Consider the following 20,896-nt stretch of genomic DNA (forward strand, 5'->3'; position numbering starts at 1 on the left):
ATGAACAATCAAGGAAGCTTGTGAACCACATGAAGCTGCCCGAAAAGGATTGATTGCAAGTTATAAGGTTGCTCAATTATTGGCAAAACGCAAGAAAGCGCATACGGAGGCCGAATCAGTCATTGCGCCAGCTTTAGCAATCATCGTTGAAACTATGCTTGGAACGGATGCCGCCAAAAAAGTTAAGCAAGTTTCACTGTCCAATGACACAATTTCGCGCACAATTGTAGACTTGTCGTCGGATTTGAAGAATTAAGTCTGCGAACACTTCGAAGCACCTGAAGATAAATTGTCTCTGTTATGGTCTCTTCAAGTTGATGAATCTACTGACGTTAGTGGAGAAGCTCAAGTTATGGCTTTTGTTCGATTCATAAAAGATGGAAAAATCGTAAACGAAAACTGATTTTGTAAATATTTAAAAAGTACAGCGAAAGGCTAAGACATTTTCGAGTTGGTGAATGAAAACATTTTGCTCTTCAAATTACATTGGAATAACTGTGTCAGCGTTTACACCGATGGCTGTCCTTCAATGCAAGGAAAAAAAGAAAGGATTCGTCACTCTGACGCGCCAACAAAATCCAAATATTAGGATTGTTCACTGCATGATTCACATAGAGGCGCTCGCCTCCAAATCCTTGCCGAAAGATTTGCAGTCTGTTATGAATCAAGTTATTCAAGTGGTGAATTTCATCAAGTCTCGGCCACTTCAATCTCGATTTTCTCTCTTCTCTGTGAAGTGATGGATTCAGACTACAAAAAGCTACTGTATCACAGTGAAGTTTGATCGCTTTCGAAAGGAAAGGTGTTAAAGCGTCTTGTCCAACTAGAAACTGAAGTACTTTCTTCTCTTGCAGTTTGAGGAAGCATGTTTTGATTTTTTTTTTCTTGATGAGATCTGGTGGCTGAAGGTTCAATTTCTCTTCGACTTGTTTGACAAATTAAATTCTCTTAACTTAGTCTCCAAGGACCATCTGAAAACATTATTACTGCAACGTCCAAACTGAAGGCCTTTGATGAAAGGTGACGCTGTGGAAGAATAAGATCTCGAAACCAGTCCTTGATTGTTTTCCTTCTGTTAACAAATGTCCGTCAAAGAAGAAAATTGTCCCTCAAATTTTGAACACATTAAGCGACCTACAGTCCGCACTGAAACATTACTTCCCGTTACTTGCTGTCGACGAATATAACTGGGTGACCTATCCATTCGGAATCAACAGAGACAACAAATCTTACAACTGAGGAGGAAGAACAGCTCATTGATTTACGAAACGACAATTGATTGATTGATTGATTGATTGATTTAGTGTTTTATGGCACAAAGCAGCGAGGCTATCTGCGCCAGACATTCGGTAAAAATGTAAAAAAAAAATAAATGTAGTAATAGACATAAATGGAAATGAAGGTAAAACAAAAAAGTATAAAACCAATGTTGACACCTAGTCTACAATGTTAAGATAGAAGGCAGAATATAAGAAGTTGTAAGGTATTTACTCTAGCAAAAAGGTAATGACCATAACCCGCCAGGAAGACTAACAGGTAAGTTCAAGAACCACCGTCAATCACCTGAAGTTGGTCTTTCCAGTCATGGTTCCGGGTTATGTGTCATAGCAGCTATTATCAAAATGTAAAAGAATAAAAGTTTTAAAAGACACTCCGCAAAATCGTAATAATGAGTAGCCAAATGTCCAGTAAAAAGATAAAAGTCAAGTAAATGGAGTAAATTTTGTAAAAGTAATTGAAGATAAAGGCAAAACGGCAATTAAAACAGAAAATGGCGTAAAAACCAATGTTGACATCCAGTCAACAAAGTTGTAAAGAACTACCTGTAGCAGAATGGTAATGATCATAACCCGCCAGGAAGACTAACAGGTAAGTATAAAAACCACCGTCAGTCACCTGAAGTTGGTCTTTCCAGTCCTTGTTCCGGGTTATGAGTCAATATGGCCAGTACTAAAAAGTTAAGTAGTAAAAGTGTGAAATGATATGCAGCTAAAGTATAATAACAACTCACCAGGACGACTAACGAGTAGTTCAAACGGATAGTTCAAACAGTAGCGTTAGTCACCTGAAGTTGGCCTTTCCAGTCCTGGCCATTGTCCAATGTCAAATTGAAGGAGAGAGATTAAAACTGTAAAAAAGGAACCACAATTAAAAAGGTGTAATGAATAAATATGCGACACTTAAATGAGATTAAAAAGATTAATGGCCATTAAAAAATTAAAAACATTATCAAGGTAGACAGAGTCACCATCACCAATAACTCTGTCCAGTGTTACAGACTGACCCTGGGAAAAAATATGTTTAAAATATTGCCGTCGTTGAGAATTGTAACGATGGCAAGAAAGTAAAACGTGGCTGATAGTGATTTGAGTGTTACACAAACTACACATTGGTGCATCAGTTCCAGATAAAAGAAAATGATGAGTTAAAAAACTGTGACCAATGCGTAGCCAATTGAGAACAACTTCCTCCGAACTTTACGGAAGTTAGATGGCCAAAGTCCAATTTTGGGTTTGATTTGAAAAAGTTTGTTGTCACGTTGCTCACTCCAAGTGGACTGCCAGCTGGCACGGAGCCGAGCCTTGAAGACAACATCATAGTCCATGTACGGAATAGGCATAGGAGTGATGGTGCTGAAGCAGACATATTTAGATGCCGTGTCTGCAAGCTCGTTCCCGCGAATACCAACATGGCCTGGTATCCAGAAAAACTGGATTGAACTAGCTGTTAATGAGAAATGGGCCAGTCGGTTTCGAATATCAGCGAGAATAGGATGTGAGCTAACATGTAGCGATTCCAAGGCAAGTATAGAACTAAGCGAATCAGTATAAATAGTGCAGTTGGAGTACTGCTCAGCTGCAATATGATCCAGGGCAAGAGATATGGCATACAATTCAGCAGTGAACACAGAAGCTGTAGAAGGGATTCTGCGTGCAACTACTGACCCATAGCAAACCATAGCAGAGCCCACTGAATTACCTGATTTGGAACCATCTGTATAAATGGGAACTGAATGATTGTTTGAAAGATATTCATTGAATAAAAGACGATACTTCCAATCTGGAGTATCTGCCTTTTTTTTAGGTGACTGAAAGAAAGGTCACATTTAAGGGCTGTAATAAGCCATGGTGGGATGGGCCAACCTGTGGAATCTGCAATGTTATCCAAGGACAGATCCAGTTCATCCAATTGCGCCCGGATGCGAAGGCCAAACGGAGCAATGACAGATCGTCTGTTCTGAAAAAAGTACTGCCCACCGAGGAAGGAAAACACATTTCCAGGTGGGATGCTTTGGTAAGGAATGAAGTTTCGAAGTATATTGTAAAGATAGTTGCAAACGGCGAAGGTGTAGAGAAGGTTCATGAGATTCAATGTATATACTTTGAACTGGAGAGGTACGGAAAGCCCCAGTGCTGAGTCGAAGTCCTTGGTGATGAATGGGGTCCAGCATCTTTAAGGCCGAGGGTCTGGCAGAGCCATAGACCATTGATCCATAATCGAGTTTCGATCTAATAAGAGCACGATATACCTTTAACATTGAACAGCAATCTGCCCCCCAACTGGTAGAAGAGAGAACACGGAGGATGTTCAGTGCTCTTGTGCATTTGACCTGAAGCTGCTTTAAGTGTGGTATAAAGGTCAGTTTACGATCAAAGATAAGCCCCAAGAACTTGGTCTCCGGGACCACTGGCAGCAAAATTTCACCGATATGAAGTTCAGGATCAGGGTGAATACCCCGTCGACGGCAAAAGTGCATGCATACAGTTTTGGAGAGAGAGAAATTAAAGCCGTTCGCCAGAGTCCACTTCCGTACACAATTGAGGGCAGTTTGTAGTTGCCGCTCAATATATCTAATGTTTGACGACTGGCATGAGATGTGAAAGTCGTCGACATACAGCCCATTCGCAACAGTGAGAGGGAGTTGTTCAGTGATGGCATTTATCTTTATACTGAAGAGTGTAACACTCAATACACAGCCTTGAGGGACTCCAAGTTCCTGTACAAAAGAACGGGAAAGTGTCGAACCCACACGAACTTGGAATCTCCTGTCCATTAAAATTTTTTTAATAAACATGGGTAGATGGCCACGTAACCCATATGTATGGAGGTCTCGCAAAACGCCATACCTCCATGTTGTGTCGTAAACCTTCTCTATGTCAAAGAATATTGATACAAGATGTTGGCGGTTGAGAAAGGCTTCTCTGATAGATGTTTCAAGACGAATTAGGTGGTCTGTGGTGGAGTGCTGTCGACGGAACCCACACTGGGTGGGCGAGAGGAGGTTGTTTGATTCAAGGAACCAAACAAGACGAGCATTAACCATCCTTTCTAATGTCTTACAGAGACAGCTCGTCAAAGCAATTTGACGGTAGTTTGAAGGAATCTTGGGATCTTTCCCTGGCTATGAGAAAGGTAAAATAATAGCCTGGCGCCAGGCATCAGGAAAAACATTCTCCTGCCAGATCCGGTTGAAAACAATCAGAAGGACATCAAGAGAAGCAGGAGATAGATGGTGCAGCATGTCATAATAAATATCATCAGGTCCAACGAATGTACTGGCAGACCGATGAAAGGCCAATTTTAGTTCCACCAGGGTAAAGAGACAATTATAGTCAAAGAAACAGTCAGTTCGAAAGGAAAGAGGTGATCGCTCTGCCCGAGTCTTGATGGCCAGGAAGGTGGAGGAACAAGCAGAAGTGCTAGATACCCGGCAAAAGCTTTCACCTAGAGTGTTAGCGATGTTCCGAACATCAGTCACCTCCTGACCATCAAAGAGTAAGATCGAGAGGGGGGATAGAATTGTAGTGTCCATTAACCTTTCGAATCCTGTCCCATATGATCTTGGAACTGGTGGTAGAAGATATGCTGGTTGTGAACTTAATCCAAGATTCCTTCTGGCTTTGACGTCTTACCCACCTAGCATGTGCATGGGCCCGTTGGAAAGCAACCCGGTTTGAAAGTGTGGGACATCTACGAAAAGTATCCCAGGCCCGCTTTTGAGCCTTCCGTGCTAAGTGGCAAGCAGGATTCCACCACGGACGAGGATATCGTGGAAAACGTGTCGAGGTTTTAGGAATACACTGAGCAGCTGCATGTGTAATACAGTCAGTTACCGCTGCTACACAATCGTCTATTGATGGCTGATTTACGATGGCAGGATCAAGTTCTGCGAGAGCAGTGAAAGTGGACCAGTCTGCCTGATCCAGCTTCCACCGGGGCACGCGGGTAGGGTGGCATCGACCACGGCCAGTCTCTCTCAAAAGGATCGGAAAATGATCACTGCCTAGTGGATTACTGTCAACCCTCCATGAAAAATGGGAGAATAATGAAGGGGAGCAAACTGAGAGATCAATAGCGGTAAAGGACTGACTAGGTGCATGAAAGTAAGTGGAAGAACCAGTATTGAAAAGAGAAAGATTGTGATCAGAGAGCATCCGCTCTACAGATCGGCCCCTCCCATCAATAATAGCACTTCCCCAGATGGGATGATGTCCATTAAAATCCCCTAGGATTAGAAATGGAGATGGCAATTGTTCAACGAGAGCATCAAGATCTGATTGATCATATGTCTCTCCAGGGGACAGATACAGAGAACAAACAGTGATGGTATGACCCAAGGAAACACGGCTGGCTACAGCCTCCAAGGGTGTGTTGAGTGACGAAGACAGGGTGGGCACGTGTTGATCAACCAACAGTGCCACCCCTCCATGTACTCGACCATCACATAACCTGTCATTTCTGTACAGAGAAAACTGCCGAATGGAGACAGTATCAGCAGTTTTGAGAAATGTTTCTTGTAAAGAAAGACAAACAGGATGGTAGGAAGCAATCGGCGTTTTGACATCATCCAGATTAGAACGTAAACCTCGACAGTTCCATTCTATCAAGGTGGCCATTTTTAAGAACGGGTAGGTAAAGTGGCTGGAGAACCCTTCGGTTTACGACCACGTCTTTTTTCTTTACTGTCTTTAGTCGGAGGAGGTCTATCAACCTCCATGGATCCTGCTCTGGGTCGGGTGGGCAGGTTTTTTGTTATTGGAAGGGGAATCCAGTGACTGAGGACGCGAATGAATAATTGTTTTGTCTCTTGTGGTGGGAGAAAAAGATGTATCAGAAGAAATGCCTGTATTTGAAACTGAAGGACGTGGATCTTGAGGTTTGTTGGAAGGTATGGGAGGAACAGAGATGGGTGTGGAAGTCGATTCATCAACCTTTTTAACCACGGACGTCAAAAGGCTTTTCATTTGTTTTGAAAACGATTCTCTTGGAGGCACAGAGAGATCTGTCTGCACTCCCACTGTAGTTGTGGAATGAAGTGCAGCAGCATATGTCCGAGATGGAGTTGTGGACAGCAATTTCCGAGCCTCAGGATAACTAATGTTATGTGTCGTTTTCAAACGTTACACCTCTTTTTCCTCCAACCATTTTGGGCAAGAATGAAAGTAAGGGGGGGGTGAGAACCATTGCAGTTTACGCAATGTGGGTTCATGTCACAGTCATAAGCATCGTGGTCCTTGCCTCCACAACGAGCACATGTCAGGGAACCACGACAAGATGTCTTTGAGTGGCCGAATCTCTGACATTGGAAACATCGAAGAGGGTTTGGTATGTATGGCCGAACCCTGCAAATGAGATAACCTGCCTTGATGGTGGCAGGTGCACGTGGTGAAGTAAATGTTAAAACGAGGGTACTTGTTGGCAGTGTAACTCCATCTTTGCGAGTGGAGATGTGCCTCACTGCAGAAACTCCTTGAGTAGAGAGACCAGCGAGAATCTCTGACTCGGGAACGTTCTTCAAATCCCTTTTAACAATAACTCCTCGTGAAGAATTCAAGGTAGCATGGGTGTAACCTCAATAGGTATATCCCCATTTGCCTTTGAATTCAAGAGGAGTTCACTGTGTTGTGGTGTGGATGTTTCAACCAATATGTCACCAGATCGAAGTTTCTTTACTGACTTTGGAGAGCCAGCAAGTCCCTCTAGTCCCTTTTGAATAAAAAAAGGGGACATTTGTCCTAAAGGTTTTTCCAAAAGAGAATGTAATATAAGAAAATGAGGTACGTGTGTTACTGATGTTGAAGATTGCTGTTCTGAGTATTCAAGACGTGGTCGCTTACCCATTGACTGTTTTTTTACAATTTTATTTAAATTTTTAGAGGATCCATAAGAAAAAGGAAAAATTTCGGTACCCACAAGGGGACGCACTACAAAGTCACGCAAGGACAATGCAGCAACGCCAGTGTTTCTTCGTGAGCACTATACCCAAACACCAGCATCAGGCACAATGTCCACAACACCCGTTGAGAACTTCCAACACTGGTACTTGGTTGACTCTAGCCCAAGTGGACCAGCCGATTGACCCAAGGGGGGCCACCCAAAGGCCGCCCGTCTACAGGAATTCGAGGCCAAAGTGGTGTGTTAGGGTTGGACCCCTCAACCACCAGGATCCTCTCCTCCCCTTCACGGGTCGCCACGCACAGCAAACACGTGGGTGGATGTTTAGATCCCAGAGAAGGTAACCAGATAGAACAGAACCTTCCCTGGGAGGTCCCCTCACCACGTACAGGAATCCACACCGAGGGGGCGAAACGACAAATTTTATCAGTCATTGTTTCCAGAAAAGAGCTTGGATGAGTTTTGGATCTCCATTAAAAATTCATATCCTGCAATCAGTTCAAAAGCAGTTGAAGTTCTGCTTTCATTTGCATCTTCATGGCTTTGTGAAACTGGATTTTCAGCATTGACTGAAATTAAAGCCAGAAAGAGAGTGAGGCTTCTTACAGTCGATGATGAAATGCGAGCTTGTTTGTCTACGTTAGAGCTTCGCTTTAATTTGATTTGCTCTCGGAAGCAGGCACAAGCGTCACATTGAAAACATATGTAAAAAAAAAAAGTTTTGATTTTTCTGCTTTATCACAAAATCATCACGGCCAAAGCCTTAGATAGTATTGTCAATGTGCAGATGAAGCAGGCGATAGTATTGTCAATGTGCAGATGACATTAATATCGCTTGCTTTGACCGTGATTTTCGTTCTAAGGCTTTTTAAGTTAACTCTTCTGTGTTACGTATATCTAAACGTGATGCACAGTGACATTATTATCGCCTGTTTTGATCGTGATTTCGTTCCAAAATTTTTAACACTTGCCGTATAACGTGTACCTAAAAAAATCGTTAAGACTTTCCAGGTGTGGCGCGAAAATTTTCAGATTGTCGTAGTGTGCCGCAAGTCAGAAAAGGTTGAGAACCACTGTTCTATATGATAAAACAACACGATGATGAATTAGATAGGTCTACCAACAGGTGGTATGTTACTAAACTTGCAGTACATATTTAAGGGTGAGAGATACTTAGGTTTATTTTCATCATGCATGATATAGCGATCTAATGCGCGTGACATTTCTTTTAAGTTTTTCTTAAAGTACGTAAATGATCTGCTGAGAAATCTGTCATGGAATGGTTTATGTTTGGCTATTTATGGTTTGATTTGTTTTTAATTTTGCGCACAGCTACGCGAGGGCTATCTGCGGTAGCCGTCCCTAATTTAGCAGTGTAAGACTTGAGGGAAAGCAGCTAGTCATCGCCACCCACCGCCAACTCTTTTACCAACGAATAGTGGGATTCTCTAAATCGAGAAGACAAACGACCAGACACTCTCTTTTGTTAAAACTCTCTCTTACAGCTTCAGTAAATCTAACTAATTGATCCATTATTTTGCGGAAATTTTCCGAAACTGTTTTGTACTTCCGGTAATTTAGAATTATGTTTTAGATAAAGATTTAATATTTCACTTATTATTCGTCATGAAATTTGCACCAACCGTCACTAATTTAGCTATGAAAAACTAAAGGAAAGGCAGCTAGTTATCACAACCCACCTCCAACTCTCGGGATAGATTTTCTTTTACCAACGAATAGTTGGATTGAGCGTCAATTTGTAACGCTCTCACGACTGAGAGGGTGAGCATGTTTATTAGGACGGAATTTCTAGCCCACGACCAGCAGACTGCAAATCCACCACCCTAACCACTTGGCCATGTCAGGCGTGGTATGCAAGTTATGGTAAAAGAATGAACTGAGGAAAATGATGGACTAGCTCATCCGGCACTGTATGTGTGCCGTAAAACCGAATGTACATTCAGCTTAGCTTTTTAATTCGTGTGTTGCTCAGTGTAACACAGCGATAATTCCCGGATGAGTTAGGAGGGAACCTAACGTAAACTCAGTTTTACAGCACATACAAGTTCAAATGTTTCTGGATTTTTCGTATAGTTTTGTCTACTACATTGTAATCATCATTGTTTATTAACTATAACTTTAAAACCAACTTTCACGTGAAAGCAACGTGCACTTGAGGATATTGTTAACATTACTCAACTTATAATTACCCATTAGGTTACGTAGGATGTTGCGTAATGTGTTAGTTTTAAAGATGACAACGCGTGAGAAACAGCCGGAAGCAGCCGACACACTGTTCTAGTTTGAACTATGGGTCCGACACACTGTTCTAGTTTGAACTATGGGTAATTAATTCTGGGAACATGATTGACTGAAAGATGAGTAGGCGAGTTTGTTTTGTTTGTTATTTTAATTTTTACTTAATCGGTGGTCTTTTATAAATAAATAAAACTGCCTTTTACTTCACTTCAATTAGAACATAATATACATACGAGCCAAGAAAAATACCACAAACTACAATAAAAGACAGAAAATGATAGAGAATTCAGTGTATTTAGGCTCAACTGAATATGTACCAAAAAAAAAAAAAAAGAGAGAGACGGGACATAGTTCTCTAAATGTGTAAAATTTATAATTTAAAAAGAAAACGTACTGTTTTTGTTGACTTAAGTTTTAATCAACTTTGGACAATTTTCTACCTCTTCCAAGACACCCTCTCTTTGACCCACACATGTACAGCAGAATAACACGTTTCGAACCGGCAGATACCTGTCTCATCTAATAACTTATACTATATAACTTCTGGTATAAAATATTCATGATGTCAGAAACACACCTAGGTTTAATAATATTGATATAACATGATAAAAACCTTATAATCCGATCGATTTAGAAAGACTGGTCATTCTTCATCAGAGTTTTTACAGTTTTTGTCATTTGGTATAAAAATAGTAATCGTGCAATTTTATATGAAGTTCGTTTGTTTTGTTTTTATCAGAACTCTTCCGAGACGTCAACTAATTATTTTGGCAAATGTCTGCAAGTCAAAAACTATTAATGTCAACTGTCCAAATTTCGTATTGTAAATCTGAAATAGACTGGCTGAAAGCTTAAAGCGGAATGAGTTGCAACAGATTCCTTTAACAAATTATTCAACAACAAACGCTACGAATGACTATCTCGCGCGTCCTCGCGTCTGCAAGTCCGGGACATGCTCAGTCAGTAGCGGCATTAACGCAGACGATTATCATTCAACATCACGCCGCGACTGTGCCACATATCATATAAACGACGTTAAAGGTACACAAAGGACGGCGTGGCTTCACACTTATGTCAAGGAATGGTAAATGGTTTATCGCCCGTTTGTGTTGCCAGAGTCTGTGAAGACTTCATGGCACAAAGGAACAATTCATTTCAATACTTCTTTATATTCCTCGCATCATTTCTATCCATTTTCTTTTGCACTTTCAAAGATACAATTCTTTCAATAACATATCGTACGGACACCTTGGTGAGAAATATGTCGAATACTTTCTTACTGCACTGCAACTTTCAAGGCATTTCTTTAAACTAATCGTGGTATTGCTTGTACCGTTTAGTGAAAAATACAGTAATTAACAAAAAGTTGAAACTTACAAGAATGAACCTCCTTCACAATGTCTACTGATATTTTAAATTAATTTCCGTTTGTTTGATTTTTTGTGAACATTAACAATTATTTAATAAACCTTTCAAAAAATGTCCATAGCTCTTTCTAAACGTAAGTACATAAACACATCTGTTATTTTCATGGTTTTATATCTATATTAATGAACTTTACCGATTTTCACAGTTATGAATAATTAACATTTCAAATAGCCGTTCACAACTATATGGATCTAACAACAGCTTCTTGAAAATATAAGTTGTGTAAACACACTGCTGTTCTTTTATGGTTCTAGTTGCTGAAACAGAATATCAAAGAATTCAAACTACTGTAATTATATTTGTTGGTTCAATAACTCTAAATACCGGGTTTCGATAGTCTTTGAAATCGTTTGATTATTAACCAACTACGCTACTCAATAATTTTATAGGCTTCAAGATTGATTGTATCATTAAAATTACTAATTGTGTCTAGTTATTCGGGATAAACAAAAACAAGAAATCTGACATTTCTCGATTTTATCAATATTAGTATTGTTCGTCTAATACACGCATTGCTTTTTGCACGCGCTCAGTAGAATACTTTTTAATTGTTGGGAATATATTAACTTACAGATGTTTTAGACCTACAGCCAAAGCTTTTTTTTTTAAATATGCTATTGTTGATTATTTTAGGGTGATAACAGTTATTAACTTTATATAACAAATTGTTTTAAAGTGTCACAAATGAGTAGAATGTTTATCACCAATAACAAACATTCAAAAGGAGAAACCTACGAAACCACTCTAAACTGTATTTTCAGGTAGCTAAACGTTTTGTAATACTTTGCATGTGCAGTATACTTTCATGTACAGCATGAATAAATGAAAATAAAGAACAAACTGACACTTAGATTAAAGCCCTTCGTCAGACCGTGTCTAAAGAAGGGAGTCTGCTCCAAACGTCGCAGAAAACAAACTTCGAAAATCTTTCATTTACACTTGTCAAATTATTATCATTTATCCGTATTTTTTCTGCTCTCTTACGGAAAACCACTCATTCTGGATGAACAAAATAACTTAACCCTGAATTACTGTATCAGAAGACAGAACTTCCTCTACCATTTAAACAATTTTAACTCGAAGAATATTTTAAAATCTATATTTTATCACATTCTGACATATTTAGCATAATTCAGGAAGCCAAAATTAATATTTTAATATCTGCACAACTCCAAAGTTTAGCTTGTAAACAAAACTTACTTGTTTGTTCTTTGAATTTTCTGTCCAACTACAATAATAACTTTATTTTTACAAAAACCAAACACCGTTTAACAATATATTACACATTTCTCGATTATCAGCGTTTACCTAAGTTTTCGTACAAGCTTTGGTTGAAACTTTGATATGGTGGCACCAGGAGTTGTTGTTTTTTTTTAACTTAATAATAAAACAATACATTGAAAACAGCTACGTATGAAGAAAACTTAAATATGATTGAACAGAGACAAAAATAGAATAGGTCGTATCAATACAGTAAATATATAGGTTTAAAAATTCATAGTTTCTGTAAATGTTCCTTTGGTTGTGAATTGAGAAAGTATCTAAGTTAAATGATTTCTGTTTTTTTCTTTAAGCAAAGACATTAGTTAATTAAGACAGTTCCGTTTATGTACGAGTTGAATGAATAACAAACGAAACCTTATTAAAAATTTAATACAGTAACAAATATACAATATTTGGAAAAAGTTTTGTCACCACCAGGTTTAAGCAGTTTATATACAGTTCCAACTATAATAGTCATACGACTGTATATTACTTAAGCCTTAATAGAGGTATTTTGTCGATATTTGGTCCTTTATTTAAATACCGTGTTCTAATTTTTTTTAATAAATATGCTTCGGTTTCGTTGCGTCGCAATATTTGTAAACATGAAGTTTTTTTTATCATGCATCGCAGAATGACTGGTATGATTATTAACATTTCATTAGCAAAAGTACTAATGAAGCAGAGAAAAACGTTTTGACCTTCCGAGGTTATTTTCAGAAAAGAGAGTTTGAACGTGACCGTTGACGGACACGTCTTACAGGCGAGAGAATAAAAAAGAGTACAGGATTGTAGGGGGCGTTGCAGTTGGATGTTAGGTTATTAATTAGTATAGGTATAAAAGTGTTCCTTTAGTGTGGTTTAAATTTGGTTTCAGTTGCTGTACAAGTACGGCTTATTTGATTTTGCTTTTGTTTATATTTGTTTCCCTACTTAGTATTTGGGTATTTTCTGTGGTTATGTTGTGTTTATTTGATTTGCAGTGTTCAAAAACGTTTTTTTTTCTTTGAATCTGGTTTCCATTTTTCTTCTTGTTTCTCCAATATAGAAGTCGTGGCAGTTGTTGCATTGTATTTTATAAATAATGTTGGTGTTGCGTTTGTCAGTGTAATTTTTATAATGTATGGACTTCAGTTTTGTACATGGTTTGTAAATAAATTTGGTGTTTACTGGAATGTTGGATTTTTTCCAAATGTTGGTTATTTTATCGCTGATGTCGGGAACATATGGTATGCGGTGGTGTAAACTTTTGTATATTTGGATTTATTATCGTTTATTTGTTGATTGTGTTGTTGATCTAAGTCTGTGCGTATATTTTTTACTACTGTTTTTGGAGGAAATTTGTTGGTGTTGATCAATTGTTGTTTTATGTTGTTGATTTCATCGTTAATTTTATCGGGTGAGCATAGATTTGTGGCTGTGTTTATTTGGTTTCTTAACATGTTGAGCTTTTGTTTTGTTTCATGTGCTGAGTCCCAGGGAATGTATAAACTAGTATGAATGATTTTTCTGTGGATTTCTGTTTTGAATTGTGTATCAGTTTTAGTGATCTTGAAGTTGAGAAATGTTAGTTGGTTAGTTTTTTCCTGTTCACAGGTGAACTTAATATTGGGGTGTATCGAGTTAACGTGATTGAAAAAAACTGCGAATGTTCTGTTGATGTGAATCCAGCAATTGTATCACCAACATACCTGTACCAGTTTAGTGGTGGGTGTAAGGTTGAACTGATCGCTTGAGATTCAATCTGTGTCATAAAAATGTTGGCTAGAACTGGTGACACGAGATTCCCCATACTTAGGCCATTTATTTGTAGGTAGTTTTGGTTATTGAACATGAAGTTGGTTTTGGTGGTAATGAATTCTATAAGGGTTTCTAACTGGTTGCTGGGGATGTGTATCAATGGGTTGAGGTTTTGGATATTAATAAAAATGTTAATACCCATACCAGTCGTTCTGAGATACATTTGAATTGACCTTCCTTGAACTTAAGGTTTCAAGATTAAATAATTTCCGAAATAGTAAATTTATAATAAACACATTATTACACGTTATCTTGAGAGTAGAACATGCCTTTACTGTTTACTAATCATATTTTTTTATTTACAGAAAATTTGTGGAATTACAACAAATTTGAAAAACAAATTATGATGATCGCGCGATGGTATATTGTCGATTTTTCCGGCAAGACTTGAGAGAATCTTCTATACTTTAAAAAATGTAATTCGAATACTACTCAAAATACAAAGTCAGTGTGAAATGGAATATGAAAATTGATACCATGTTAAAATATTGTTGTGGTTGAATAAGTTAAGACGGTAGCACGTACCTGTTTTTTAGTAAGGAAGGCGTAGTGTACTAATCAATTTACGATCCGTCAATTAATCGATTGGCGAATGCCACCTATCGATTACCTATAGTCTCGAGGTCTCAGTATGTCAAGGTAAGAAACTTGGATAGATGAATCAAGTAATCATTTATATGTTAGCTATAAAATATCTTCTGTCACTATGAGGACTTGTTTGTTCTATGTATACGTGTGTATTATGTTTCAGTAATTTTCTTTATAGTATTTTGTGGAATTGTACATTAATACTCCAAATGTGTTTTATTTATCAGCTTCGAACTTTGCACAAATAACACTTGAAATTTCTGAGGTAGCCAAAATAAAAGAAAATCGTAATTTGAAAATATATTCAGCTTGCGTAACTACTTACTGAGGTCTACAGGCCAATCGTACAGGAATAAATTTACGTATACAAGTTTTATGACATGGGAACATTTTAATTTTCGTTCCTTTATGATAGCAACCATCTATCTGTTAAAGTTACTTTCTTATAAAAATGTTTAACATTAAAAATCAGTTTCAAAACTAATTCATGTTAATGAATTTTGAATTACGTTTCATGCTTGAGTAATTACAAAATAACTGATAAGGAAAAAATACAACGTCAAAATACAAATGTCGGTAAACCACACACATATAAGATTAGTTGAAGTAAAAAGACAATTACGTAGGCGAAGAATTACGTACGGTAATTTGGCAAGTTTTCCTTACCAATACTTTATATTCTATTACACGTACATAGATTTAATATTAACTGAAGTTATATATACATAGCAGTTAATGATAGAAGTACTTAATTTTTTGTTTCTTAATGTCTAATATGCATATCACATGTCGTACTTGGTTTTTATAGACATTATTTTAAAGCAGCTTAAAATCAAGAGATGGACCAGAAATTTCACGTTAATTTCGTTAAAGACTCAAACAGTCAAAGTGCTATAACTTACGCCATTTGCTATCACTTGCCCTAGAAGTTTATATATAGCCTTGCTATAACAGGATAGAATTCATACTGTTACAAAATGTAATGTTAATTCATATGCTATTTTGAGGTCATGGATTGATTCAGTGAGCCAAAAGGTCTGCTGAAATGTGTGTGTGTGTGTATGTGTATGTATACTCATTATGTCAAGTACACACGCATGAATTACTAAAATTAACCGATGTAATCTGCACTTAGAAAAAAATTCATACAGACAAAACAGATGTAAAAAAATTATTTTCTCTAAATATTATGAAACATTTAAGTGTAAAAAAAAAAAAAAAAACATTTAAAGAAAAAGCCAAACAATCTGTGTTATACACACATGTAGTCTGTTGAAAGCCAGGTATTTAAGTATGGATAACTTCAACTAGGTTTTGATTTTTTTTGTTGAAGTCTTCATAACAACACTGTCTTCAAAATGAATTTATTTCAATTTTCAATAGATGAGAGATAGAACTTTTATTGGAGGGCCAGGGAAAGTAGGATCTTGGACAATTCAGTCTCTAATCCTTATGTTGCAGCCACTATTAACTGATTCTACTACCTACAACATTTCCACTGTTTAAGAATTATATAAAAACTGTCCATTTTTTAAGTGTTTGCTCTAATTATTTACTATGTTATTCAATAACCTTTCAAATAGCACAATCACACACACACATAAGTGTGTGTTGTTCCCAAAATATATTGGACACTTGAGGGGATTTACTGTGATGACACCCTTGCTGTGTTTTCCTTGTCACTAAAATTCATACTTACAATGTTGAATTTGGTGTTGAATGAGAGTAGCTGGCTCACTGTGAGCTGCTTAGTTTTAGTCTTCATTGTGATTGTGGTTTGGGGGAGAGAATATTCAAAAGTCACAGATTTTTAGAATCCTGTTATTTGTTGAAGGGTTTTGACTTAGAATAATTCTTTGATTTTTGTGACTTTTCTGATGTTATCTTAAAGATACTAAAAAAAAACAATTAAAGAATCCCTTTACACAAAATATATCAAATAATCAACTCTCAATTTGCATCAATGCCTAGAGATCAAGGATATTTGGACATTGCTAGAAAATCAAAATTATGACATTCACACAAACAGCCCACATAGCTACATTTCTCTCCTTAAACACTACACACGATAACATTCAACAGAACCGAAACAAGAGTTCTGGAACATGCCCAAGTTTTCAACATAAATTCCAGTGACAAAAATGACACAGTGGCCTGAAGAAGACCTCAGAAGGAAATAGAAAATACAGTCCCAGGATAGGAGCAGCCCATCACAAATTTAAATCCAAACATTTCTATTCAATATGACATACCAATAAAACCTGTACTCATTTCAGGAAAAAACAACAACATACACAGACAGACACAACCTGTATTATTTCACTAGAGTTTCACACAATCCAAACTAGGCTATATATGTTGTAATGCATACATGAATATTGTTTCAAGACTTTAATATCAATACTAAACATGTACGTTACATTAACTACCATATAAATTATGCACATGTTGCAAGCACAACAAAAGATAAAGGAGGAACATTTTAAAAAGATCCATAAAAAATCCAGTAATTCCCAAAATGGAAAGTAATATATTAAAACAAATATAAATATGTAAAACATGTACTTCCTAATCAATTCAGAATGTATACTTTTTAACTTACTTGTTTCAATTGCAACAGATCCTATTTCCCAACAATTAATCTACAATACATGTATAATATGACAGTACTCATAACCGTACGTCAATGACAGAACTGTAACAGTCAATTATAGAAGAGACAAGAATTTGTAAATATTAGTGTTAGGGGCTACTTGGAACTTTTTCCCGATGCATTCATTCTCAATAAAAAGAAATATTAGTCATTACTGATTTTTGAGGAAATTATTAATTCCCCTTATAAACTCTTTAAAAGTGCTGGCATACAATACTGTCAATGGGAAGCCATTCCGTAACATCCTGTTAGAAAAATAAAATTATCTTTACTGCAGCTTTCCATTCCCTTCCAAATCTTAAAATCATCCCCTTCATCCTGTTGTCTTCAAAATTCAGTATAGAAAAACTAGAAAGTCAGTATACTTTGTTAGATAAAAAAAAAAGCTGAAAATATACACATTATTTTAAGTGAGGCCTAACTGGGAGTTATTATTGAGATAATTACCTCAAAGACAGAAACCACATGCTTTTGTTTGACTGAAACAGCCGTTTAACAAAATTTTGATATTGTGATGAAAACTGTACAACTAAAATATACAGAATGTCCATGAAACTTTAAAATAACTGACTGGTCAAATCAAAGTATCCATTTAGTCCATTCAGTACATCTTCATCAACTAGGAAGTGGTACAGAGAAAACACAAACTGCACTAGCACTTCGTGTATTTGTTAAATTATTTAAACAGAAATATAAACACAATTTACAAATTGTGTCTCTTGACATATTTTCCAAAAGTCTGAAATTTTGCATGTTATAGCCTCCACTGTGTAATCAGAAATGTTACACAAAATTCATTCAAATTAATGACATCTGTATTTCTGTGTTTTTTCAAAGCTTTTGGAAATTTTCTTTGTAAATATATCTATTTTAAATAGTTTTTTTGTATTAATATTAATCAAATTTTTCTACAATGCACATTATAACAAAATGCAATAAATTAAAAGTAAGATATCATGTATTTTTTGTTTTTTCATCAAGCCTAATATTCTGAATTTAAAGTACCTTATAATGTAAAATATCTCACATAATTTTCATATTCCAAAAGAGAGCACTCAGCAACAGTAAAAATAACTATTATAAGATTTTTCTCTTTTAATGAAATTTATTTTTATTTTGAAAAACAATGTGTCGACGTTTAAACAACTGTTTTTGGTAATTCACCAACAAGTGCATCAGAGACAAGAAAACTAAAATTTACTAATGTAAATGGTATTTTATCAAAAGAGCACATCAAATGCACTTTAGTTCCTTAAAACACTACTAGGTGGAACTAAATTTAACTTATTTATCACTGACAAGTATGCACAATATAAACCAATTATTACCAGAATCTACTAAACACGAAAAAAACATTAAGTAAATTAACCTTAAGATGTGTCCATGGATATATGACAATATTGTGTTTTTAAAATCATATGTAACACATTAAAGTTACAAAAGAAATATTTTTATTAAAATATTTGGAGATCAGTGACATTAACTCCAATATATACATTAATAATTTTCTTCTCAGGCATGTCATTAAATTAGCATGGAGACATTCTATCATTAGGTTAAGATAACAAGTACAGCAAAAATAAACATTATCTTTGTTGTTGTTCAAAAGTTTAACTTGAGATATTGTTTAACAACTAATTTAGAATTTATAGCTTTTATTAATGTTTTACTTACTCTTCGATATTCAATTAGCAGAAACTCACAAGTGTTTAAAATTAAGTTCGTTATGGAGTGAAAAATCTGAAGCAGCAAATAAAAAGTTCTTCCAAACCTTAGTCCAGAAATTATAGGTCACAGATAATTTCATTTCAAGTAACGACAACCACCAACGTACAAGCAAAATGAGACTTAAACACAAGTTACTCTAATCATCTATATGTCAAAATCAATACGAATGCATAAAATGGTAAAACTCGTAACACTTGATAACAAGAGACTTACTGATCTATCAAGGTTATCCCATCCGCTATACTTTTATGTAAAAAAAAAAAAAAAGCCAGCATTGTCATTTAAATATTTATCAAATTTTCCTTTAAAAACTAATTGAAATTTATATCTGTGTTCAGTTGTCCCACCATTCTCATGATTAAAGACGAAAAAAGGTGATATATTAACACTTTAATTTTAACCTTATTAACAAATTTCAACACCAGGATCACTGATACTATTAGATCACCAAATATCTTAAACTGTCCTCCTACAACAGTATTTTCGTCACAGGTAATATTAGCCCTCTTTCAACCTTTTTGTTTTTTTTTCTAATGATGACAGACACTACAAAAGCTCAAGGGGGCATTTGAAAAAACAAGTTATAATACCTTGTTGCACTTTACAGTGCCAACTCTGGTGGAAAAGAATATACCCGTTAGTCATTGTTTCTTGTTTTGTTTTTTTGCATATATTAAATTATAAAAACTTACTAACATATGAATAAATACATTTGCTTTCAAACTAGTGTAAACATATTACTCCTTAGGAGAAATGTCTACAGCTTAACCGTTAATGTCAATCCTTCTTTCTTTCCGAGTGAAAGATCAAGTGTCTCTATCGCTGTCAAAAGTTAAATTTAAATAGGTTGATATACTAATTTTGGTATTAAAATTTACATATAAAAATGGAAGTGTTGTCAAACTGGATAAAATTACTTCTTTTTTCTTCTTAAAGGACTTAACGGCATTAATGTAATTTGATTACAATCATTTTCTTATTAACATAATTAGGCTAACTTACCTCCGCCGAACAGAACTTGTTTTTTAAAGAAATATTCTATTTCGGCGTTATAATGTTCAGTGTATGCTCCAAGTCGATTTCCGGTACTTCGAGATTCTGTCCAGTGCACCTTGGCTACACCTCGCATAAACACACGAAGGGACTTCATTTTCATATCTCCTCTCAAATCTACAACACATTTACCACTGACTTCTTGTCCTGGATAAAAGACAGCTTTATTACCGTCAAAAATTATTTCGAAAGCTTTTAATTTCCCCATGCTTGTTGAAAAGTGAAATCAATATTAATTAGTACACGGGATTCCACAATTAGTTTCTAACATATCACAACGAAATATTTATGACGACGTTAAAACACGTAACTCTTGTACACTCGTCTACAGAAATGTAAAACACAACACAAAGGGTTGAACAACATAACGCTCTTTCTTTCGTAATCTAACACAGTTCGACAGCACCTAATGCGATTAACTTTCCAGCTACAAATGATTTGAAAACACTAATGCGCATGCGGATGTAATATAGCTTAGAGGGCACTCGGATCGCATTCCTTTTACTGACTCCTCCATTCAATGATAGACCCACCCATATTTTTCTTAAAATACTTAATAGTGAGCGAATAAGTAAACAATTTATATTAAAAGGGATTTAAATAGCTATGTCACAAGCTGTTTGGTTAATATAGATGATGGCAAAAATAGTGCATATAGTTCAAAGATAGCTCTAAATCCGCTGAATGTGAGGATAATATTAAATAATTTGATTTTAGTTTTCTTTGTTTCATATGTGTTCACACAAAGGCTAAAGTTTTCAGCCGACCTTCACAACTGTTGAATCCACAAATTAGAGGTAAAGCTGCTTGTCAACATTAGCCACCACCAACACTTGGGCTACTCTACTTTGGTAGTGGGATTTGGCCGTCAGTCTTAAACACGCGTGCAACCCCAGAGTGTGGTGAGAAATTTAATACAACAGGACGCAGATACGTTCTACGAACTTA

The 20,896-nt window shown here is 36.2% G+C and overlaps 1 protein-coding gene across 1 annotated transcript in view; it reads right to left on the reverse strand.

The window, feature by feature from the left end:
* LOC143239235 (arrestin domain-containing protein 3-like) overlaps nt 1-20,432 on the reverse strand; it is a 51,556-nt gene extending 31,124 nt beyond the window's left edge. The window contains exon 1 of the mRNA XM_076480147.1: nt 19,898-20,432. Coding sequence (XP_076336262.1) covers nt 19,898-20,156 — 259 coding nt within the window. The 5' untranslated portion in view covers nt 20,157-20,432. The remainder of the gene's footprint in view (nt 1-19,897) is intronic.
* Between the last annotated feature and the right edge of the window lie 464 nt (nt 20,433-20,896).

Source organism: Tachypleus tridentatus, chromosome 2 (genome assembly GCF_004210375.1).
Source record: "Tachypleus tridentatus isolate NWPU-2018 chromosome 2, ASM421037v1, whole genome shotgun sequence".
Lineage (NCBI taxonomy): Eukaryota > Metazoa > Arthropoda > Merostomata > Xiphosura > Limulidae > Tachypleus > Tachypleus tridentatus.